General features: G+C 42.6%; 2 protein-coding genes across 2 annotated transcripts; both read right to left on the bottom strand.

Moving 5' to 3' along the window:
- Positions 1-433: 433 nt before the first annotated feature.
- On the bottom strand, positions 434-2,120 carry LOC128836129 (uncharacterized). The gene is made up of 2 exons (XM_054026145.1): positions 1,932-2,120; positions 434-1,089 (listed from the first exon to the last, which is right to left on the bottom strand). The coding sequence occupies exons 1-2, from the start codon at positions 2,118-2,120 to the stop codon at positions 562-564; spliced, it is 717 nt and encodes a 238-aa protein (XP_053882120.1). The 3' UTR covers positions 434-561.
- A 5,540-nt stretch (positions 2,121-7,660) lies between these two features.
- Positions 7,661-24,980, bottom strand: SAAL1 (serum amyloid A like 1). Its single transcript, XM_054026993.1, has 13 exons — positions 24,898-24,980; positions 22,090-22,265; positions 20,423-20,536; positions 17,466-17,549; positions 15,989-16,068; positions 15,261-15,320; positions 14,862-14,977; positions 13,887-14,070; positions 13,525-13,607; positions 13,212-13,400; positions 11,873-12,069; positions 9,999-10,091; positions 7,661-9,311 (listed from the first exon to the last, which is right to left on the bottom strand). The coding sequence occupies exons 2-13, from the start codon at positions 22,210-22,212 to the stop codon at positions 9,219-9,221; spliced, it is 1,416 nt and encodes a 471-aa protein (XP_053882968.1). The 5' UTR covers positions 22,213-22,265; positions 24,898-24,980; the 3' UTR covers positions 7,661-9,218.
- Between the last annotated feature and the right edge of the window lie 1,080 nt (positions 24,981-26,060).

The raw sequence follows: 26,060 nt of genomic DNA, 5'->3' as shown, positions 1-26,060 counted from the left end.
GGCGGTGGAGTGCATCATAACATCACGCAGAAAGTCCTCCTTAGTTCTTCTTGGCCGCTTTCTAATTCTGCGCAGCCATTCAGCCGCCGATAATAAAGAGGGAGACTGGGCTCCCAAGGTCATCTCTGTGAAGTTTAAACCCAATATTTTACAGAAGCAGTATTGTTTGCAACACAGAGAACACTGGTTTCAGAGTGGTAGCCAAGTTAGTCTGTATCAGCAAAAAGAACAAGGAGTATTTGTGGCACCTTATAGACTAACAAATTTATTTGGGCATAAGCTTTTGTGGGCTAAAACCCACTTCATTGGATGCATGCAGTGGAAAATACAGTAGGAAGATATTTTATATATATATATATATATATATATATACACACACACATACAGAGAACATGAAAAAATACCAATACCAACTGTAATGAGACTAATCAATTAAGGTGGGCTATTATCAGCAGGAGAGAAAAAAAACTTTTGTAGTGATAATCAGGATGGCCCATTTCCAACAGTTGACAAGAAGGTGTGAGTAACAGCAGGGGAAAAATTAGCATGGGGAAACAGTTTTTACTTTGTGTAATGACCCATCCACTCCCAGTCTTTATTCAAGCATAATTTAATGGTGTCCAGTTTGCAAATTAATTCCAATTCTGCAGTTTTTCGTTGGAGTCTGTTTTTGAAGTTTTTTTGTTGGAGTATTGCGACTTTTAGGTCTGTAATTGAGTGATCAGGGAGGCTGAAGTGTTTTCCGACTGGTTTTTGAATGTTATAATTCTTGACATCTGATTTGTGTCCATTTATTCTTTTGCGTAGAGACTGTCCGGTTTGGCCAATGTACATGGCAGAAGGGCATTGCTGGCACATGATGGCGTATATCACATTGGTAGATATGCAGGTGAATGAGCCCCTGATGGTGTGGCTGATGTGATTAGGTCCTATGATGGTGTCCCTTGAATCGATATGTGGACAGAATTGGCAATGAGTTTTGTTGCAAGGATAGGTTCCTGGGTTAGTGTTTTTGTTGTGCGGTTGCTGGTGAGTATTTGCTTCAGGTTGGGGGGCTGACTGTAAGTGAGGACTCCTGTCTCCCAAGACCTGTGAGAGTAAGGGATTGTCCTTCAGGATAGGTTGTAGATTCAGTGATTTAAAACACAGCCAGTACTCACACACCTGTCACTAACTGGCTGATCCCATGCAAGCACACATGAGCCACAAGACCCACAAAATGGCGAGTAGCCGCAGGGGCATGGTAAATCACTCTTCCCGAACCCTGCTGTACACTGGGCATGTGACTCTTGGGGAGAGCCAGCACTGTAGGGGGAGCCTGCTAATCATTCCTGTCCTCACACTTTCCACAGGAGATGATCATTATGGAAGATCTCTCACTGCTGAAGGTCAGCAGGGAATCAAGGGAGGGTCTTCTCCAAGACAGAGGCTTCCGCCCTGGCACCTATGCGGCTCGCCAGTGTGCAGCAATGGTCCCCACCCCCCGTGACCAGGGCCGTCCAGGGGGAGGGAGGGCAAGTGGGGCAATTTGCCTCGGGCCCAACAGGGGCCTCCACGAGAATATAGTATTCTATAGTATTGCAACTTTTTTTTATGGAAGGGGCCCCCCAAAATTGCTTTGCCCCAGGCCTCCTGAATCCTCTGGGCGGCCCTGCCCGTGACGGCACAGTGGCGCAGGAAATTTATCGTTAATGGGGCAAGAAACAAAGCAGCTCTGCCAAAAAACCTGCGGCAGTGGATTGCCCAGTATCTCCATGAGAGTTTCCTGGAGATCGCTGAGGGACATTCCCGTGAAGTGAGGGAGTCAAGCAACAGCCTGTTCCACCACTCAGACTAGGCTTGCGGTGGGAGAGAAGCCTGCTTTCTGCAACCCTCCTTTCCCCAACAACTCGCTTCAGCGATTCCCAAAATCAAATCCACTTATCAGAGACCTCCTCTCCTGTTTGCGCTTCGCCAACATCCGACAGCTGTGACTGGCTAGCCTCCTCCGGGGTCGAAAAGTGCTCCTGGCTGCATGTATCTCTGACATCCGAGTCATCCTCTGCCTCTGGGTCCCCCTCTGCCTCCACATCCTCGTACAAGATTTTCTCCTCCTGGCTCAGTCCACTTTCAACTGGCATGAGAGCCACTTAAGTATCCTCAGTGGTCTTCGCAGTGGAAATGGGGTTGCTGCCAAGTATCACGTCCAGCTCTTTGTAGAACTGGCAGCTCGTGGGCGCAGCACCGGAGCGGGAATTTGCCTCCTGCACCTTATGGTAGGCATTCTGCAGCTCCTTCACTTTGACCCTGCACTGCAGTGTGTCCAGGTAATGGCCCCTTTCTATCATGCATCATGAAATCTGTCCATAGGTATCATAACTCCTACGGCTGGAGCGCAGCTGGGATTGGACAGCCTTCGCTTCCCAAATACTGGAGAGGTCCAGCAGCTCGGCATTGCTCAAAGCGGGGGATCGCCTGGTGCATGGAGTAAGCATGGCCACCTGGAAAGATGCACTGAGACCACTGCACGCGTCACCGAGCAAACAGGAAGGGAACTTTCAAAATTCCAAAGGAATTTACGTGGTGGGGATGACAGTTAGTCACCTGAGGGCAGGGCAGTAGAGTTCAAACTGATGACCAGAGAGGCAAGAAGAGGCATTATGGGACACTTCCCGGAGGCCAGTCGCAGCGCTGTAATTGATTAGGGTGTCTACACTGGCATGCAGCGCTGTAGCCCCGGTGCAGAAAGCTGTATGCCTCTCGTTGGGGGTGCGTTTTTTTAACAGCACTACAACTGCACAGTTTCTGCGCACTAAGTGGCTTGGCAGTATGTACACCTCAGGAGTTACAGCGCAGAAAGCTGCTTTACTGCACAGAAACTTGCCAGTGTAGACAGGGCTTTACTTAGCTACAGAACCTTTTTCCATATAATAATGTTCTGTACACGTTAGTTATTTAAAAAAAATCACTGATACAGTTCAACTGAAGAGATTTAACAAGAAAAATACAACATTGTAGAACAGTATATTCATTCCAAAGGTATTTCCCTCTGTTTGACCAGATATATGAATGAAATATCTGTGCTAACACTTTGGATCTTTGCACTTATCCCAACTCTTGTAGCCACTGCTCAGACAAAATTTTCATTAAAGTCAGTGGGATCAGTAAGGACTGAATAAGGACTTCAGGATTTAGCCAAACATTAACCCTCAGTAAACACACTGCATAAAAATCTCTCTTTTATATCTGTGTATACGGCACGAGTGTGTGTGTGATTGTCAAGGCTGCTTCCCCACTCTGAACTTTAGGGTACAATTGTAGGGGCCTGCATGAAACTTCTAAGCTTAACTACCAGCTTAGATTTGGTTCGCTGCCACCACTCCCAAAATGCTAATTCCCTTCCCTGGGTAGCCTTGAGAGACTCTTCACCAATTCCCTGGTGAATACAGATCCAAACCCCTTGGATCTTAAAACAAGGAGAAATTAACCATCTCCCTCCTTTCTCTTACCAATTCCTGGTGGATCAAGATCCAACCCCCTTGGATCTAAAAACAAGGAAAAAATCAATCAGGTTCTTAAAAAGAAGGCTTTTAATTAAAGAAAAAGGTAAAAATCATTTCTGTAAAATCAGGAGGGAAAATAACTTTACAGCGTAATTAAACTTAAAGAGCCCAGAGGAATCCCCTCTAGCCTTAGGTTTAAAGTTACAGCAAACAGAGATAAACACTCTAGCAAAAAGGTACATTTACAAGTTGAGAAAACAAAGATAAACTAACACACCTTGCCTGGCTGTTTACTTACAAGTTTGAAATACGAGAGATTTGTTCAGAAAGATTTGGTTCAGAAAGATTTGGAGAGCCTGGATTGATGTCTGGTCCCTCTCAGTCCCAAGAGCTAACAACCCCCAAAACAAAGAGCACAAACAAAAGCCTTCCCCCCACCAAGATTTGAAAGTATCTTGTCCCCTTATTGGTCCTTTGGGTCAGGTGTCAGCCAGGTTACCTGAGCTTCTTAACCCTATACAGGTAAAAGGATTTTGGAGTCTCTGGCCGGGAGGGATTTTATAGTACTGTACACAGGAGGGATGTTACCCTTCCCTTTATAGTTATGACAGTGATCAACAAAAAATTTTGGAAGAAAAAGTGATTATTTTAGTTTCTTCCAGACAAGAAAAATATCCAAGAGGACAAAAGAAAATACGAAACAAAAACTAAAAAAGATACAACAGCAGTGCTCTTCTGATCACTAAACCAACCATTCATACAGAATGTTAATGGATGTTAAGGTATCCTGTATCAGACATCTTTCACATCACTGTCACAAATGACGCAGACAGCTTGCCTTACAAACAACGATTAAAGGTAGATAAAACAGGTATACAAGTATGAGAACTATATAATCACAAAAGAGGGGAAAAATACAGGAAGTGAGAGTATAAACTAAAAATAGTAATGGGATAAAACTGAAAGCAGAAATTCAGCCTGAAAGTAGAGAAAAAATCTCCCAACATTAACCTCTGTGGTTTAGTCTCCCCATAAGGTAATGGTAAAAATCCCACCAGTTGGGACATATAAATTTATACTGGCAACACAGTACAAAAATTGGAATGTAGAGCACAAACACGCATTGGCAGGGGGATAGATTAAATGTTCTAACAGTCCTATTCCAGTTCTAGTTTCTATGGTTTTATGAGAACGTGCTCCACCAGGAGGAAGCTATCCACAGGAGGCATATAAATTGCAATTTTACATAAAAACATGGGCCAAATTAATCTGTTGTAACTCCCTTGAAGTCAACAGAATTACAACATAGATTAATCTAATTTAGTGTTTTCAAATACAATTCCTAGTTTGTTCATAGAACCAACTAAGCTTTTTCTCTTGATTTCTACATTTCCCATCCCTGTAATATTCTGGTGCTGTCCCATATCACTAAAGATTCATGCCAAGTTCAATTCCATTGGGACCAAAATCCTCTGTCTTCTTGGTTCAGCACTTTGATATGTTTCTCTTTTAGAACTCTGCACTAGTCAAAGAGATGTAGCTTTCTTTTCACGAAAGAAAGAAAGAAAGATAAGAGGTCACTGAAGGGGAACCATTCTGTTTGGGAGTAAGCTACCTGCCTGCACGAACAGGTATACACATTCAAAATCACAATGATGTAGATAGCTCTGGTTTGGCAATGAGCATGATAACAAGGCTGGAAAAGGGAGCCAAAACTAAGAATAAAGATTATAATCTGAACAGGAGCATGATATAAAGCCCAGGCTGAGAGAGATCCCTTGTGGTAATTGTGGATACTGCACTTGCTTAACATCCACAAACATAAACCACCAACTAATGTGGGAACGTAACTTGCACCATTTCTGAATGCTAAAAATATTACATATATTTCCCTAGTGTGCAGGGGAAATGCACATTTGCTGCCAGACTTTTGTTCAGCAAGTTTCCTATCACAGTACTGCAGAGCTGGGATTCTACTGTATTTACCCACTATACCAGGAATTTTTTTAAACACACACTTAGTCCTCCACAGGCTCAGTAAACATTATCTCTGCTCTAAATGATATTAGCATGAAATATTAGCATTATCACCAAGAAATATGTCACAACTGAAAATATTTTAAAATCTCAATTTTTGCCTTTCAAACTTTTCATGAGAATGTAGCACCAGCAAAAGGTGCAAATCAGCAGCCTGCAGCCCTATACCCTTTATACATAGACTAGGCACAGATGAGCAGCAGAAGCAAAAAAAAAAAAAAAAAAAAAAACCCACCTCTCCCTACACTCTCCTGACAATACCCCACAACTCAGACAATGAAGGGCTGACTCTGGGGGGGGGTCATGAGGAGAGAGTTCAAACTACATTCCCATTTAGGGAATATCTACATGGAGAAATTTTCTGGCACAGTTATATTGTAATAATTATTCTGCTATAATTATATCAGTACAAGTCCCTGTACAGACTGCTATTGCAAAATAAAAGTAATTTTATGCCAGAATAGAAGCAGAGTAATTACTCTTCTGACACATTATCACCTTTATTCCGCAATAGAGGTCTATACAGGGATGTGTACTGATATAATTATAACAGAATAATAATTCCATTATAGGTATGCCACGAAATTTCCCTAAGTAACAAGCCCCCCTTTGTCAAACAAATTATTTGGCTCAATACAGAGTTAGTTGGGTGCAATTCTTTGACCTGTGTTATATAGGAGGTAAGACTAGATGATCTAGTGGACCCTTCCTAGCCTTAAAATCTATTAATTTAACTAGAATAGTGTTTTTTTGTATTGACTGCAGTCCAACAGGAGCTGGACAAGGATCTTCAGCTAATCTCATACAGGCCAAACAAGCCATCAGTCGGTAACAATTTTTTGTCACTATCTAATGAGTGTGAACAGATTGTGGTTGAAATCTTGGCCCCACTGAAGTCAATGGGAATTTTGCCATTGATTTCAATGAGGCCAGGAATTCACCCTAATTATTAAAAAGAATCCAACAGCTTGGCCGATGTCACTAGTGGACTCTACTCCACCAATAAACTACACTATGCTGATAATCATTCCCTTACAGGAAAGAGCCTGGAATCTTATCCCCTAGCGTGAAGATCAACATTCTAGCACTCTGTCAGAACAGCGGAAAAAAGAATTTCAGAGGGGAGAGCTATTCACTGAGGAGTCCCTACACCTAAAGCCCAATATATTAATTATATATCCCATTACCAGTCCAATTCCCTTTTAATCTTAAAACTCTGTAGATGAAATGTTGTTTAATGACAGTTGGCTTAGTTGTAAAAAGGTAGAACTCCTGGAACGGAGAATTTTCCATTCTCACAACATGCTGAGAAGTACTCATATTATATCTATGGGGACCATTTTTACAGGGATTTAACAACACAGGCCCACTGACATTTTTTGTGTATATAGATACTATCCTGAATTTAGAGCCACCCAAATCTAAACAGATCCCATTTGTTTTCCTCTAATTAAAAAAAGTTAAAAATAGTCACTTTTTCTCCATAGCATATGATGTTCAGGCCATTTCTTGCAATGCTAGATATTACCCAGCCTATGGGGAAAAAATCCCAGAAAGAGCTGAATCCTCTCGCCCACACCCATTCATTTAAAACACATACAACCTCTGCATAAAGCACTGATAATACGGAGTGGGGAATGACCTTCTATTGGCCAGCAGTTGGACTAGATGAGCCAATAGGTCTTCTCTGTTCTCAATTTCTATGAAAGTTACTTTAAGGAGAGTTTGTAAAGCACTACACATCAAGAGATGCAAACAAGCAAAGGTTGTGAATGTTGAAAGAAACCTCTGGTACCTTCCCAATAAAGGCACATCTATGGTACTCTCTTAGATAAGCATAGTTAAAATAATGTAGTGAAAGGACCAGAAGGCTACTTCCACTGGAAGAAAGATAATTTGTCTCATTACCTTCTCTCTGAGCTTTGTCTCATTAGTTTAAGTGACAAAGCAAAGGCTTACAATATATTGAGAGACAGTGTTTAAAACAAATTTCTGGTAAAGGAGGACATGTTTCACAGGATATTTTACAATAGGAAACAGGTTTCAGTTCTATTCTTAGAAGTTACCTTCACTCACAACAGTAATAAATATCTGACAGTTCTTCAGAAGATATATTTGACACAGGGAAAAGAAAACCAAAGTACTTTTTAAAAATAACTTTATTATAAACCTGTAGTTTTAATAAAATATTCAAAATATTCAAAAAAATTCCTGTAGTCACTCAGTTAACAACTGCTTCCAATAACATACAAAAAAATGCCAGAAATGACTGCAATTCTTATGGTGACTTCAGTCAGTGTTTTCAGGCTTTTCAGTCCCCTTGCCAACAATAGAGATGCTGTCAATTACCTGACAGAAAGGCTGAGTAATACCACCCCTGAAAACGAGAAGTTTGGATGAAAAGACTTAGCGCACAGATACTGTATCTTCAATCATTACCTCCTGTACATGTAACTCACGGCAAGTAAAGTGGAAGCCAAGAGAAATCTGGATAACTGCGGAATGTATGTATGCTAATGAGCTATTCTCCATTAACTTGTTCCATCCTCCTTTATATCTCAAATTAATTTTGTCTACTTGTTGCCTGTCCCAGCTTATAGAAACGACATGAGCCAACATATTGTTGTAATATCTTTGATGTCCAAACACAGCAGACAAGATGAGCTGCACTGCACCCAGATAAAACATATGAAAATGTACTGCAGTTAAAAAAAACCTGAAGAGTGGGATTTTAAGAAGAGTTTGAGAGAGTTGAAATTCAATGGGAGTTGGGATATCTAACTCCCTTAAGCGTCTTTGAAAATCCCAGCCTAAAAAGCCATTTTCTAATGTCATTCAAAATAATTCAACATAATAACATACATCAATAAGGAACGAGAACTGTTTGATACACGCTATTTTTCTGAACTGAAGCATAGAGAGCATTTCTAAAAAGCAGCGTTTTGTTATATACAAGAGATTAAATCCAGATCTACTCTATAACTGAGTCAGCTGACTGGACTACAACAAGCAGAAGTTGCAGTGTAGCCTGAAAGTAATTCATTTTAAACTGTGTTGGAGCTAGATTCCCTAGATTGCCCCATAGTGAAAGGGGCTTAGAAATTAGATTTAGAGACATCGTAGTGGACTATGTTGGAACATTTCTGCTATAACATCTGCACACACTACTGACATCTTCCAAAACAAAGCAAGTCATTTATCAGTGTGATAGAACTGCTTTTCTGAGGTGACTGAAGAAATTAATGATTGCTTAGCTAGAAGATATTTAAGATTTCTTATTGACTAACCTTCCTACCAAGAACAATTTAAAAGAGTCAGTAGCATTTTAAAAGATTCAGTACATTTCATTGTTTCAACACATGAAAAGAAGAAGCTCACAGAATATTAAAACACAAAAGTATATTTACAGTTCTGCTTTGTGTATCAAATAAGCAGCTAGAAATCAAAAGCCTCTGATCACAAAAGCCGACAAGACTGCAGGATGAAGAACTGACTTCAAGTGAGTTTATTTCCTTCCCCATCCCAGATCAGGTTAATCCAAGATTAACCAGGAATATCTGTGAAATTTCTTAAATACCATCTGTAGACAAGGTGGTTAAACTCATTCTTCTGAGTTTACTGACATGTTGATTTCTAAAATACTGTAAAGAAACAGTCAAAATCCTCATTCCATAGGAATAAAATATTCCATGTACTTTCTTAAGTCTGGAGCCTCAGGCTTGGGAAACGTTTTTCTAGACTGTCAGCAAGCGTCTGATCAGCCTCACGGAGCACTTCAAGGAAACTTTCCACCTAGAAATAAAACACAAGTATGCCAAATACACTGAGATGGAACAAAGGAATTGCCATACTGGATCAGACCAGTGGTCTGTATATTCCAGTATCCTATCACTGACAGCTGACAGTACTATTTCAGAAGAAGGTGCAAGAAACCCCGCACTAGGCAGTTATAGGATAATCTGCCCACCAAATGTCCAAAATTAGAAGCTGGTTTGAAGCCTGAAGAACGAGTGTTTACATCACTTCCAAGACTTTTTTTTTTTTTTTATAAAGTGTTTACTAGTGTAGAACTGGATCTTCTAGTTATCTATATAAATAGCTAAACCTTTTTTGAATCATGCAAAACTCTTGTCACAAGATATCATTGAGACCAGTGACATTCACAGACTAACCTATAGAATACAATTCGCTCCAATACCAGTGAAGGTTTGATCATGCTTAAAAAAATATACGTATATGTTTTTCGTTCTTTGGAAATCAGATTTTTTTTTTAAATCACTCTATAAAAACAAAGAAGCTCTGCCAATTTACATGAGCTGATGATCTAGCTCAAAGTTTTGGCTGATGTGAGCCAAAAGAAAAGGAAAGAAAATAAGAATGTCTGATGTTGCATTAGATATTGCATCTTATGTCAGAGTAATCCCCCCCTCTCTAAATCTGCATGTTTCACCCATGTTAAAGATTTTGTCACATACTCACAGAAGTGAAATATAGTGGTAAAAGATTCTGAAACGCACAGGAGCATTTTTGTTCATTTAGATGCCCCTGGTTCAATCCCTCCAATATGTTTTCCTAGAAAACAACAGTAAAAAATAAACACAACTAGTATTTCATAAACAGTTGCTGAATACATAATCTCACAGTCAGATGCATAGTGCCATATAAACAAGCCCCTTCGTTTTCATTTACCAAAAAGACTCCCGGGTTTTACAAAAAGTATTATTTAGTTTTTTCTGCTTTTCACCCTACTTTTGTATCATTCAAATATATAAAAAATAATTTGTTTTATTAGGAAAATACAGATATCTCATGCATTGTATTGTATTACAATAATACATTAGTCTGTGTGCAAAGCTGCCTGTTGAAGTAAAGCTACATATTAGTCTACAAGATACACACAATACACAGGCACGGGCACAAGCTCTGAAGTGCATGCGCATCTGAACATCCTGATGAATCTCACGCCCACCACGTACACATTTCAAGCTGTTATCAGATAACAGTTTAAAGATTTGACATATACAAATGGGAAGAAAATGAAAATCTGTATCAGAATACGTTTCAGAACTCAAGGAAGTCCTCAAAAGTTTTAAAAAAACAAAAGCAGGAGAAAAGGATGAAGTTGAGTGTATGCGCTGCACATGATGTGACCCAATTATTAAATGTAAATATTCATAGTCTAATAGTTCTAAGTATACAACAGTAAACTTTTTATTCAAATGAAAAGTTTTATTTAGGGATTAGAGATGTATTGTTTTCTTAAACTCAGAGGTGGCATTGTATTTTGAGTTGTTTTAATTCTGCAGCAAACCACACTGATGAATGGAATTCAGAGCATTAGTCTACTGAATACTTTTTCCCCATCTTTCCATCCACCAAAATAAACCCCGATATTTACCCAGAAAAATTATTAATAGTTTTTTGCACTGACTTTCATCTGTTTTTGTTGATGTGGTAATATACACTGATAAATTCCTGTGAAAAATCAAACAAAATAAAAACGGAAAATAAAGGACTCTACATATACATGTCCTCATATTGTAAAGCAGGTAAAATACATGAAACAAGTAAGAAAGCTTATAGTCTAGAGCAGGGATCGGCAACCTTTGGCACGCGGCCCGTCAGGGAAATCCACTGGCAGGCCGGGCCGGTTTGTTTACCTGCAGTGTCCGCAGGTTCGGCCGATTGCAGCTTCCACTGGCCGCAGTTCGCCATTCCAGGCCAATGGGGGCTGCGGGAAGCAGCGGCCAGAATATCCCTCGGCCTGTGCCGCTTCCTGCAGCCCCCATTGGCCTGGAATGGCGAACCGCGGCCAGTAGGAGCTGCGATCGGCCAAACCTGAGGATGCTGCAGGTAAACAAATCATCCCGGCCCCCCAGTTGATTTCCCTGATGGGCCGCGTGCCAAAGGTTACCGATCCCTGGTCTAGAGACAATAGTTGACACAAAACTGAATAGAAAGCGGGAAAACATTCTCTCAGCTTAAATGCTCTCACAAAAAAGATCTTCAGAACTTTTTAGCCAAGAGCTGAGAAATTGCTTAAAGACATACATATATTCTTTCCCTGACTTAAATTCATTAATTCACATTCAAAAAGGAATTACCAATGTACATCAAGAAGATAATTTATCTCACAAAATAGACTGAAGAACTCAGAAATATCTTGGTCGCTATCTTGTGCCATATAGGTTACAGTTGTACCTCCAGTCACTTCTCTAATCAGAACCTTACACAACTCAATTCTGGTACATAGTTGTACTTTGAGCAAAGAAAAGGAAGAAACTGTCCCTTAAATAATAAGATTTCCTCTTTCCCTCCTCTGCATAAAATCCTCCTAAAATTTTTCTCTTTACCTTAGTCAATTCTTGAAGCATATTGGAAAGCAATTCACAACAGATATCCTTCAAGATTTTCAGATGGAAGTCTTCCTCAACTGTTCCCAACTTCTCAGTCTCCTCTGGTTGGGATTTCTTTGAGTTATCAAAAGATCTCTTCCCACAGTCCTCCATGTTTTGTAAGATTCGAATCAAGCTCCCAATCAGAGGCATATCTAATATACAAAAACAGGAAACCAGTTTTACAAACTGAAAGACAGTTTTGGCATTTTTTTTCAAGCTACTGTCAAGAGGATCCATTTTGAAACATGAAGAAAGATTTGATAAGGATGTAGAAATGTACATTCTGATTGCTTCAAGACCACAGGTTATCTGTATATGTCACTGTTTGTCAATAAGGTTTTTAAAAGTGTTAGGAGATAGCACAATCCAGGAGACAAAACTCTAGAGAACTGGGAATTGTTACATACAATTGGTATCTCACTTGCTTTCATAACTGCACACCATTCCTTTCTGCAGGCTATGTGTCTTTAAAGACATAGCCCCATGGCATGGTGAAATTTCCCCAGCAACAGCTCACAGCAAGCACAATACCTCCCATGCTTCTGATCCCTAAGCCAAACCAATCTCCCCTCTTTTACTGGAAGGGTATGTGCTACCTTCTGCAGGTCCAACTCCTTGAGCCCTCTCCCCATTACTTGCATACCTAGGTTGTACCAAGCCCAGACCCAATAACAAAGGAAACCTGGACATCGCTGTAAGCCCTTCAGTTTAGTTACCATCCAAAGAAAGGAAAACAGAGGGTAGTACAGTAAACTTTGCACCATAATAAACCCAACTGCCAGCCAAGTGAGCAGTGCAATCTTCTGCTGCTAAAGGAATCAACTCTCGTTCCATGTCACTCCTTTCCATTTTAAAGGCTGGCCTATGTTTTCATCCATTTCTCAATGACGTTCTCGATTGATGTAAATTATAAAAATGCACGAATTAAATGCAGAATTCCCCCCACCTCTTAAAATAACTGCAATCGCAGCCTCTGTTATTAACAAGTATTATTTTTGCAGTTCTATTACTTATCACCATAACCAGTAAAGAGGAGACTCAACTGAAAATCCAGCTCCAAATACCCCCAGAATTTTAGAAATGTTTAAAATCTGAACTCTGGTTTAGAAAAGAATTTTGCAAGCCACCCCTATATTTATAATGGGCCAATTTGTTACCTTGATGGTGTTCTAAACCTGTAACAATTCTGTGCCCTAAACCAGTCTCGAGTAACCATTAATAAATTAAAACACGCCACTCTACTACTGCCGTGACTCTAGTCATCAATTGTACAAGAAGTAAAAATGATACTTGCTTTTCCTCCTCTTGACATATTCCTGTTGTATCTGTGAAGCAAACATGGCAGACAGTACAGACAAAATAGAGGCCAATACACTCTTCTGCTCTTGAATGATGATCGGTGGATCATCTGGCTGGCAAAGTTCATGGCAAACCAGATCATAAAGTAAGGTCCAAGTCTCTTTTCCTCCATCAGAAGACTGCACTTGAGAAAGAAAAAAAACATTGATTCAAGGAGAGAAAAATATTTTTTTTTTACTTAAGTATCTGTCACAATCTAACGTCACTGCAGCATTGTTCCATAATATACAAAAATTCATTTGTCTTACCAATAGCCTGAATGCCCTCATCCACTGTGGTTAGGAGCTGCAAGATACGCATATAAACATCAAGCCCCTCTGGATTATCTGAGCTACATCAAACAAAAACAAAACAAAACAGATGAGTTCATTATTAACAGAAAAATGACTCTTCATGAACACTAGGATACAAGGATTATCCAACGGGCCCATAAACAACAAGAAACTTTAGAATAATAAATCATAGCACTTTTATACTACAAATCACAGGGACCAAATCTTATTACTCATAGGAGTAGCCCCACTGAAGTCAAGAGTTTCAGGATTGAGCCACAAGAAGAGAATCAGCAGTCACCCTGGTCCCAAAAGTAAAGGAGAAAGAGCACACGTACCGGACTTGTTTTGCTGCTTCAAGTACACAAGGTACAATCTTAAAATCTGGACGTTCTTCTGGGGAATCATCTGTAGACTGTCCCACTGATTGACAAGAGCCATTTTTAATCCAATTTAACATTAGTTCTTCATCCAGATCAAAGAGCTTGTCCACCACCTCGCCCACTTTAACCAGCAGTTCAACTGCACAGAACAAATTTTGATGAATAATGAAAAACCAGCATACAAAATTCTCACCTTTGTTAACACACAAAAACCAAAACTCAGAATAAATACTCATGTTGAGTAGCACTTCACACTTTCGGTAGGCCCACTGAAATCAAACAAATGAGACCCTCAAATAGAAGAGCAAAGTATTATTATTTCTTAAAATAGGGAACACTATGGCTAATATTCTTTTAAGCCAAAAAGCTGAAATTTTAGGATTTTTGCACAAACGTTCTGCTGTTTTTATTTAGCTGAAGACGAAAAACACATTTTTATAAATGTCAGTCAAGCTACATGCTTAAAACATGTTGTAATGTTACAAGAATAAGCGGAATAGCTGCCAGTACTTGGCTTATTTTTCTAAGTGTTTTTCAGTTTAGTCCTAACAAGAAAACAGGGCATTTAGACAGCAAACCTGAAAAAGAGATACAATGTTACACTGGAATAACTGAAAACATGGGCCTGTTTTAAAACAATAAAAATACTATGTACATGTACTTCAATAAGGACCATGACTTAATGAAAGAAATTTGATCTGGCACAGATGTAAATCTAGGGCTGATTTCAATCTTCCCTTTTTCTTTAGGGCTCAGACAGATCTATAAAACCTACAATAGTAGATGCAGTTTATTCTGTATTCATAAAGTTTACTATTTTTAATGTATTCTACACTTTCAAAACAAAGCCATTTGTCTTTACAATTCAGATGTACTTCAGCATTGTGTTTTATCTAACACCACCAATACTCAAATTACTTGGCAACCTACCATTTGTAGAGCTTGACATGATAAAACAAACACAGTCATACACGGAGGGGTTTTCTCGGATTCTTTCAACCCAGATGTTGGCCACCTCAGCTTGGGAGAGGCAAGTTAACAACAACCTAGACAATAATTGCAATTTTAGCTTTGCATGTAATTAAAATACAGTGGGTCAGATCCTAGTTACAGTAGTGTTACTGTGGATTTACATTAATCCTACTGGTACAATGGAGAAAAAAATCAAGTCCACAAGGGATGAAATCCAAGTGCACTGTGGAATTTAAGAAGGGAAAGGGAGAGAAAACAAAATAATCAGTCCACTCTCAAGGATTTTATTTACAGTCATTAGAACATACTAAAACTCTATCAAACATCAATATTTCAGTTGCTAACAAGATGCCCTACCTGCTTGTTTCCAGCAGAGTAGGAGAGTCCGAGTCACATAAATGTTGCAATAACATTTGTCTGTAAATAAAAGTTACAATATGAAGTTTAACTGAATTGTTCTTAAAGAAAAAAAATAATTTTAGAACAGGATTAATTTCCTATCAATTTTTCATATCAGCAGTTTGCCCCAACATAAAAGTAAAATCCTCCTCTATTTGTGTAGAGATTAATGATATTTCCAATTCTAAAAATTCAGACAAAATACATACCTGGGCATCAATATATGCTCAAGGGCGTATGATGAGTGATAAGAGGGGACTCATGGTTAACTGACAGTTCCTCTCTTCATCATAGCTTTTTTTAAACACTGAAAATGTCTCAAAGCGGCATTATCCTTCATTCAGTAAATAGTCAGTTGAAACGCCTGAACTAAGTTGGGGCAGAGGACGAGAAACTGTGTTCCTCTTCTTAACCCGTGAGAGATACAGAACAGTGGATTAATTTATCTGCATTGCACTTTTCAAGAGACAAGCCCAATAAATGATCCTTTCTTTGTTAAAAAAAAAAAAAAAAAAAAAAAACTACTACAGAGACAAAAATATTTACAATAAAATTAATTTTCTAACATTTAAACCTAATCTATTTGGTCCAAAATCTAAAACTAAAAAGAGTCTTAATGTTTAATCCATATTTTGTAAACATATACAAACACGATGGAAAGCAAAAGCACACACAAACAAACTTACCCAAGATTGTCATCTTTACTAATAGACATGCATATGTCTTGGAAACAGGCCATATTACCCAATATTCCCACACAGATTTCCTGTGAAATCACAATATAGTTGGATTAGACAATGCAATATAGGTGACAATTTCCTTTCCATGACCTTAGGGTACAGATCTAACTGTGGGAGAGCTTGTTCTCACTTCTCTTCTACATGAGTTAGTATGAGCGTTCACTTTCCACATAGACTGAATGTTTCCATTGGAGATGTCATATAGGAATGCCTCGGATGCACTGATGGCTAATTATACCATGGGCAAATGATGGCAAGTATTCCTCAGGCTTATTTTAGTTAAGGGTTTAAAAAAATAAAAAATGAATATACCTTGAAACAAACTTCTCTGGTTTCGTTAGTTAGGTCAGACAAATAGATACTTTGTGCAAATCAGTTTGGAGCTTAGTTGGATTCATAAGCATAAGAACAGCATAAGAACAAACAACTTGGCACAAATGCAACCCCATGACACATTCACTTCCTGACAAGAGGAAGGATCTTCTCAATAAACCCCCAACAGACCCCCTCGATTTCTGATTGCAGTATTTTAAAAAACAAAATGCAGCAGATATCACCAACAGATTATATTCACTCCTGGACTATTACCAAAAGAATGTACAGCTCTACACAGAGATCAAGGGCTCTGAAGTGTCCTGTGAATAAGCAGTGCTAATAACAAATGTCACTGGAAACCTGGAAATCTCAAATCTTCAGTAACGTAAAGTTTGGATTCTAGCCCTGGCAGGTCAAAAGGTTTAAAAAAAAAAAAAAAAAAGAAGTCATTTTTACTCCAGTCTTTTTTCACCACCTTTAAATTACACCACAATTTTGGCAGTCACTGTCTCAAATTGCTCAGGAGAGAAGCCGATGCCATGGCAGTATATGATCAGAGAATTTGGAACCCAGCTTTCAAATGACATAAAGCATTAAGAGTGAGATTTTCAAAAACCATCAGTATTAGCCTAACTCTTCTTCCACTGACTTCAGTGCGAGTGGAGTTAAGAAAACACTGAGCACTTCTGGAATTCCGAATCTTAATTCCTATCTATAGTGGACTGTGAGATACAGATTGCTAAAATCACATGAACTGAAAGCGGGGGATGGGGGGGAGGATTATAAGAATGATAGAATTTTAAGTACTGATATCTGATAATCCACTAAGACCAAAATCACTTTGGGAGACCAGAACAAATACCTACATTCAAGACCTGTAACATTTTTTAAGCACTGATCATAGACCAAGGAGCAGAAGGAAGACTGAAAGCACTGGATGTAGTGTATTTTACAAGCTACCCCCCTCCTCCACCTTACCATTCAAATCATATACAAGCAAAACAATGAAGGAAGGAGAAAGGGGAAAGAGGAGGATATTTTGCACGTGTTCACCCTGGACTGTTATTGCAATTAAACAGGACAGCACTTTCCATTAATCTATACTTACAATAAGTCGAGGACACTTAGACTTGGCAAACACTCCCATAAATATATCAGGGGCATTAAATTCTTGGAGAAATAATGCAACATTCTGGGGAGAAAAAGTGTTAATTAGGCATATTTTTTTCCTTTTTAAAATATAATTTTCACATGCAAATCAAATGTTTCTCTCATGGAATCAGTCTGGATCAAGCAGTTGTCAGATTCACTAGGACAGGTGAGTTATCTACCAACCCCTGCAGGCTTGTCAATTACAGTCAATGACAAAAGAAAGTAAGAGACACACAACTGTAGATATGTTTGATCTTGACCTCTTCCCTCTTGTCTTCCAGTTGTCATAGTTTTTGCCTTCCTCATGCTAATCTTCAAAGCAAAATTTTCTGTTTTCCCCGTCTACCTGGCAGTTATTCTCTGTAAATCTCCCTTGGACAATTCTGTGAAATCAATATCCTCTGTGAATCTAAGGTTATTCACTATCCTCCCACATGCTATTAAAAGGTTGTTAAAAATCTCTAAAGTTGTTATAACAAATTTGGTTGTGTTCTATCTGCTTCTCTGATATCTGTCTCATCACAAAGAGCTGACTTTTTATACTCCATCCTGGTCTATATCTGGTCTGTCCCTCTGCAAGCAATGCTTTATGTACCTCTTCATTCTCTTCTGCAAAGCTGACGAGTGCTTTTCCCCGCATACTCAGTCAGCGGATTCCTCCATAGTTCTTATACTCATTCTTATCTCCTGTTTTATAGTTCAGTACTGTTATTGCTTTCCCCCATTCGCTCTCCACTTGCTCTTACTTCTAAATCTTGTTACACAGTTTGTGCATTGCCTTTCATGTGTGTTCCTCACCTGCGCCTAACTGCTCTGCGGGCATGTTGTTAATTCCCAGCACCTTTTCCTTTTTCAGACTTTCTAGTGAAATCTTTACTTCTAAGCACTCCAGCTTCTCTTCTCTCTCATTTGTACAGGAAAACTTTTCAGGGACCATTTCATCTACTGTGTTCCGGACTCTGTACAACTCTTCAAAATATTCTTTCCCTCCTTCGCTTCTTCATCCTCAACTATTTGCCCCCACTTGTCTTTCACTGTTGACAGCTTCAACTTATATGTCCCATTCAGTTTTCTTATCTTTCAGTACAACTTGTTTCACACTTCTTTTTGTTGGTTTCAGAGTAGCAGCTGTGTTAGTCTGTATCCACAAAAAGAATACAAAGAAGCTGTGCAGAAAAACATCATGTTTCTGGTGAAAAAAGAAATGAACATTGAAAAGACATAGAACAATTTAAAAAAAAAAAAAAAAAAAAAAAAAGAGGAATACACAAAAAGAAGTGGAGGAGGAGTACTTGTGGCACCTTAGAGACTAACAAATTTATTTGAGCATAAGCTTTCGTGGGCTACAGCCCACTTCATCGGATGCATAGAATGGAACATATAGTAAGAAGATATATATACACATATAGAGAATATGAAAAAGTGGAAGTAGCCATACCAACTGTAAGTAGCTAATTAATTAAGATGACCTATTATGTAGTGATAATCCTGCTGATAATAGCTCATCTTAATAAATTAGACTCTTAGAGTTGGTATGGCTACTTCCACTTTTTCATGTTCTCTGTATGTATATATATCTTCTTACTATATGTTCCATTCTATGCATCTGATGAAGTGGGCTGTAGCCCACAAAAGCTTATGCTCAAATAAATTTGTTAGTCTCTAAGGTGCCACAAGTACTCCTCCTCCACTTCTTTTTGTGTATTCCTCTTTTTTTTTTTTTTTAATTGTTCTATGTCTTTTCAATGTTCATTTCTTTTTTCACCAGAAACATGATGTTTTTCTGCACAGCTTCTTTGTATTCTTTCCTGACACATTTCCTGATAAACTGGTCATAGATTTTAGCTCTTGGCATGTTTTCAGTTGCTCCAGGCTTCAACCCCATCAATGCCAACATTAACTTATGAATTGATCCAATATCTGTCACAAATCATCTGCATGACAACACACTTGATTTCCACCTGCGATTCACAAGTATAATGTCTATCGTATTCTTACTTAGCCCATCAAGTGATGGCCAATTCCACTCCCTCATCATCTTTCTTTATTGGAACAGTGTGTTCATTATGACTGGGTTGTTACATAGCCAGAAATTTAGTAGCTTCTCTCCTCTTTCGCTTTCTTCACTGAGTTTCAATCTGCCCTTTTGCACCATCCCAGAAATCCAGTCCAATCCTACTTTCACATGAAAGTTTCCCAACACTATAACATACCTTGTCTTCAAACTTCTTGTATTGTTTTCCGTAGAGCATTATCAAATTCATTGGTTTCTTCCTTGCGCGGTGCTACAGTCAGTGCATATACTTGTACAGTTCAGGGCTTTGGAGCTGTGCTCCGGCTCCACTCCAGCTAAAAACCTGCAGCTCCACTGCTCCGGAGCTGCTCGGCGCTCCAGCTCCAGGCTCCGCTCCAAAGCCCTGCTTGTACTATTGTGACAGCAGCAGATTTTATTCTAAATGTTGTCCTCAACATATGAAAAGATATTGGACTTTAGCACCAATGTGACTCCATCCTGGTGTCTGCCCCTTCTGTTCTGGAACCCAACTGTCTGTGTCTAATTGAAGATCTTTCTTCATGAGCTAGTGTTTGCTTTAGAATGCATAAAAAATGCTTGCTATTCTCAGACTCGTACTTGAACAAGCTTTATGACAGGGACAGGCATCTTTCATACTCTGCTTAGGGGACCTTCAGCAGATAGCGTCAGCTAGAATAGAGAAGGAGCAACACCATTCAAGTTGGGAAGCTGGCAAAGAGTGCTTGTTTTTAGGTCTTGCACTAACCAGAACTATCAATCCTCTTCTTTGAGGAGCATTTCGACTGAGGACATTCAGTGAAAGGTTGAACCACTGAAGAGAAATTTCTCAGCTTTACAGTTGTATTCAACGTTTCATTACAGGCTGCTCACCAACATACCTCGTCCATTGACATGTCCCACATTTTACAAATGTCATTCTCCATTTCTTCATCTAGCTCTGTCTGCACTTCCTCAAGGTTCGAGTTGGAATCACTCTTTTCAGGGCTAATGACCTATCAAGTGAAGTAAAAAGAAAATGGAGCAATAGTAAGGGAGTGACAGTGAAGAACTACAATGAATTGTTCAAGACAATCTATTGCTTTAGTTATCCAAAGACAGACGTCATTAACAATCTACTCTCTTCAGACCTTCCAAAACTGTACTGCTCATTTTTAAGCATTTTCTAAATTAATATTCTTAGGCAGAAAAGACTTTCCTTTAAACAATATGCAGGCCTTTCACCTCACCTTGCCTCAATTTACCCATCTAAAAAGGCAGGGACAACAATACTTACCTACCTGACAGATTGCTGGGAAGTTTAACCAACATTTGTTAGAGGGTGGGAGGTCCTCTCTTGAAATGTTCAAATATTACTTCCTTTGCAGAGATATTACACCCAGGTGAGTAAGATATATTTCTCATAACAAATTAATTGTGTGCTCTGGGCTAGCTACATTAAAGTTATCAAATCATATAACGATATTAAAGATGTCTAGTGAACTTTAAATAACTAAAGCTGTAGTGGAAACAAGTCACAGTCACACAGTTTAAGCCAGAAGGGACAGCTAGATCATCTAGTCTGACCTCCTATATATCACAGGCCACCATCACCACCCAGCATCTGGACACTAAATCAAACCACCAAAATTAGACAAGAATTTTACAGCCCACAACAGACTAGACTATTATGTGCCACAGACTGAAGTGCACCAGTGCCCTAGGCCCCCGCAATGGCAGGGAAATAATTAATTATGTGAGATTATACCTAGATGATCCTGGCAAGTAACCCGCATCCACATGCTGCTGAGGAAGGAAAAATCTCCCAAGGCCACTGCCAATCTAAACTGGGGGGAAATTCCTTTCTGACCCCACATATAGCAATTGATTAGACCCTGAGCATGTGAGCAAGAACCAACCAGCCACGCACCTGATAGAGAGAACGTTTGGTGCCAACTCAGAGTACTGGCCCTCCCCATCCAATGTCCTATCTGGCCATTCCTGATGCTTCAGAGGAAGGAAATAATAAAAAGAACTCACACCCAGAATACATTGGGGGCCAGGAAATGCCTTCCTGACCCCCACCAGTGGCTGACTAAAACCATGAAGCATGAGCTTTTAGTAACATGAGACATAAACCAGAAGTGAACCCAAGGGCTCTTGAGCCCCTACATCACAATCAACCTTGTCATACATACTCATAAATTATACTCATAAATTTCTCCAGTGCTCTCATAAAATCAATAGAGTTGGTTGCAAATCCTATTGGGATGCTGTTTCCACTCCTCTAATGACTAGAAACATTCTTCTCATTTCCCGCCTGAATTTGTTCATGAGTAGTTTACATCTGTATATTCTTGCACCAAAGTTGTCCTTTAGATTAAATAGCTCTTCACCCTTCCTTATAATAGTGAGCAATCTTATTCCTGGTTACTCACTGAGGACACTTTCTCTCGATGTTACAACACGCATTATTTAACCTGCAGGCCAACTGTTAACACAGCAAGAGCTCAGTATCTAAGAGTGTCCCCCGGTTTTGTGAGACCGATGAATGGTACTTATCACGCACCTCAATCAGTTTTGTAAGGATACTGAACAGCCAATGCTTGCTGTAGACTGTGTTCCCAATGGAATCACCTGCAGCCTGCTCGTCCTCAGCATCACTAGAAGGGGGTGAAGGATTCCGATCCATTTTTCAGAAATCCAGCACAAACTCTGGACCAGATTTCCAGAAATCCTGCTTCTCTGGAAAAAAAGATGCGTGGGGAGTGACTCCAGGCAAGAGCTGGCAGCATGCCTGTCCCCACCAAACCACGGAGAGGTCCCAGTACTGGGTTTACCATGGCGGCAATGGCTCCATGGCGCCGGGCCCACACTCAGAAGGGGCCCCAGTGTCCGGACTTGCTGCTCCAGCCTCCAGCGGCCAACCTGATCCCCCGGACAGCTGAGCCGGCCAGAAAAGCTGCCCCCACCCCTGCTCTGTCCCCACCCCATCTCTTCCCACACCTGCTCCGCCCCAGCCCCACCCCCACGCCGCCCCTTCCGTGGGGGGCTGCAGAAGGGGTCAGGTGCGCCCTGCACTCACGGGGCGGCAGGAAGTGAAGCAACCCGGCCCCAACTGCGCTGCCGGTGAATGCTAGGGGGCAGTTCCCCCCTGTCCCCCAGTCCCAAGGCTGGGAGCTGGGGAACAGAGCAGAGCAGGCTGGGTCTGGGTCACTCCACTTCCCGCCACCCCGTGAGTGCGGGGTCAGGCCCACCCTGCAATCACTGGGTGGCGGGAAATGGAGCAACCCGGCCACAGCCCGCTCTGCCGGCTTGTGCTGGGAGACAGTTTCCTCCCTGCCCCCCCTGACTTTGGGTGCAGCTCTCCCCCGCCCCCCGCGGAGGCCTAGAGATGACTAGGGATGGTCCTACTGGGCCCCTCCAGGCATGTGGGTCCTGAGGGAGCCTGGCCAGTGAAGACCGGACTCGCGTTCGTCCTGCTGGTTGTGCTGCTTCCAAGGGGCCACATGGGCTTAGTTTGGGGGGCAGTATCCCCAAACAGAAGCGAGGCATGGGGGCTCATGGAGTCACATGCCACTGCCTCCCGCACTTTCTGCAAGCACAGAGCTGCTCCGCTGAAAAAAGAGGGTGCTGCTCAGAAGATGCCAATTTCTGGGTCCTAGTGCTGGTTGAGCTCCTCTTCTGTGTGCTGGGAGCCATTCTGTTTTCTGTACAACAGTGAGTACCTATGGTGGGGAAGGGCAGGGGAAGGCTAGGGGAAAGAGGCAGTGGGGAAGGAAGGGGGTGGGATGGGGAGGAGATGGAGCAGTGGGCAAGGGGCATGGGATGGGGAAGATAAAGGGGCAGGGGAAGCGGGAGCTAGGGGAAAGAAGCAGTGGAGAAGGGGCATGGGATGGGGAAGAGAAGGGGATGGAGGGCAGGGGGGAAGCTGGAGTCCAGCATGCGGCATCCCCTTGGCAGAAACTGGGGCTCCCCTGTTAAACAGGCCCATCAAACCCTCACCCTGACAAGCCCGACCTCCTCTGCCTCTGTACCACCCCGATGAGCTCCCCCAGACACCTTCCCCACTGAGCCCCAATCACCTACACCTAGACCCCCACCCAAATGAACCCCATCTCCCCTGCACCTAGACCCCCACTCCTGAGCCCCAAACACCTTCACCTGGATCCCCTGAAGAGTCCCATTGCCCCTGAACCTGGAACCCCCCAAATGAGCTTCTGTGCATCCAGCTCTCCCACTGAGCCGCCCGCACCCAGACTGCCCCACAGAGAACTCTCTTACCCCTCTGCACTTGGATCCTGCTCCCGGGCTGAGCCTGTGCACCCACACCTGGTGCACCTGGCACAAGGGGGCTAGGCCCCAGTGTGTTTCTGGGGCAGGCCTGGCCCTTGCACTGTGTTAAGGTAGGGTGCAGCCTCACTGCCGAGTCCCTGTCCCGGTGGAGTGGGGGGAGGCTGCAGGGTGGTCTCGCACCTCCATGCAACCAGTGGCCTGAGTTCCCCACTGCCATGTTGGGGCCTCCACATTTATTTATTAACAAATAAAAGTTGCAGAATTTTAAAACATTGTGTGCAGAGTTTTTAATTTTTTGGTGCAGAATCCTCTCAGGAATGAGGGGTGCTGTGCAGCTGTGACGGCGGGAGTGTGAGGAAGGTGGTGGGCAGTGGGGAGGTCTATGGGCGGGGGGCGCTGGGCAAGCAGTGAGGTGTGCAGGGTGCTGTGCCGTTGTGGTGGGAGGCCAGCGGGGGGGGGGGGGAGGAGGTCTCTGGGAGGGGTGGGGGCTGGGCATAGAGATCAGTGGGGGAGGGAGCGCTGGGCAGGGGGGCGGTGTGGTACGGGCCTGCCCTCGAGGGGACGGGGCAGACTGGCAGCTCAGGGCTGGGCAGGCCTGTGTACGCCTGGCAGCTGCAGGTTTGTAAACAGTGTCCTCCTGCTGGGCTGCGCAGAGCGGCTGCTCCCGCCGCGCTGTGCCTCATTGTGCCCAGCCCGCCCTTCACTCTGCAGACTGACCATCCCGCCCCCTGCGCCTTGCCCCATGGGGCCCACAAAAAAATTATCCGGCCTTGAGGGGTGTGAGGACACAAAAAGCTCTCCCCCACCCCCACCCCACGTACCCAGACCCCACAGCGCACACACCGCACGGGGCACCGGCTCCCCCGGCCCGGCAGCCGCTGGTCTGGGAGGGCCGGGCCGGGCCGGGGCAGGCGGACTACGCCCGGCGAGGCAGAGGCGCGGTGCCGGGGGAGGCTCCCGGAGCGAGGCGCAGCCCACTCCCTCCTCCCCTCTCCGGGGGCTCGGCCCTCAAGCAGCTGCGGGGACGGGAGCGGCTTCTGCATCGGCCCCGCGAGGGCAGGTCCCGCTGCACCGGGCTCACCTGGCAGCGGGGCTCGCCGCTCCCCGCCGCGCGGCTGCTGGGGCCGGCACCAACAACCGGCCCGGGGCGGCAGCCAGCCAGAGAGAGACAGACAGACAGCGCCGCAGCCGCCCCACAGCGCCCCCTGCAGCCCTGCCCCCCACAGACAGCGCCTCACCCGCCCCACAGCGCCCCCTGCCCCCCACAGACAGCGCCTCACCCGCCCCACAGCGCCCCCTGCCCCCCACAGACAGCGCCTCACCCGCCCCACAGCGCCCCCTGCCCCACACAGACAGCGCCTCAGCCGCCCACAGCGCCCCCTGCAGCCCTGCCCCCCACAGACAGCGCCTCAGCCACCCCACAGCCCCCCCCACCCTGCCTCACCCAGAGACTCTCCTACCCTCCTAATGTTTCATTGAGATGTATGTAGATCAGTTGATCTCAAAATAATTAACCTGCTGAAGTGAATAAAGAAACCACCAAACCTGCCTGACCAATAGGCTTCAGCCCCAACAAGTCCCAAGCATCCAGCTCTGAACATTTTGCCTGTAGTCATTTGTGTAAGTTCACAGGTAATTTCACTCAATTTAAAAAGCACTACAGACAGTCCTTGGTCTTACGACACAATTGGTTCCTGAAAATTGCGTCATGAGTCGAAATATTGTAACTTGGAACCGGAACCCACTCCATTGCGGGACCGAGTGTCGTAAAGTCGAAATCAATGGTTGCAAGTCGAATCAGGGTGTCGATTCAGAAACGTCTTAAGTGCCGGTCAGCTTAAGTTGAACGTCGTAAAGTCGAGCACGGCCTGTGTTTTTAAACTGCAAAACCCACCTGTATATCATCACTCCGATGATACATGAACAGACACAAGTTGTTTCCAGCAATGGAAAATTGCTGTGAAACAGTAAATTTTTAAACTATGCAAAGGACGGGGTGGGGCACGTATGAGGAGAAACTCTGTGAGTTCAAACTTGCAGCATTCCAAAAGTTTCAAGTGGGTTGAGGGGACAGAATTTGATCACCTATGAAGTGGGCAGAGAGCATAGCCCTTCCGCTCTGCATGAGTCCTGAAAGCTGCAGGGAAATAAACCTGGAGATCTTAAGGAAGCTGTGTTGAGGATGTTCCCCAGATCAAATCACCCATGACAGCCAAAAGGGAGTAGTACTGCCATGACCACTCC

Source organism: Malaclemys terrapin, chromosome 4 (genome assembly GCF_027887155.1).
Source record: "Malaclemys terrapin pileata isolate rMalTer1 chromosome 4, rMalTer1.hap1, whole genome shotgun sequence".
Classification (NCBI taxonomy): domain Eukaryota; kingdom Metazoa; phylum Chordata; order Testudines; family Emydidae; genus Malaclemys; species Malaclemys terrapin.
The sequence above is the reverse complement of the archived record's forward strand: the minus strand, read 5'-3'. Positions and strand labels throughout refer to the sequence as shown.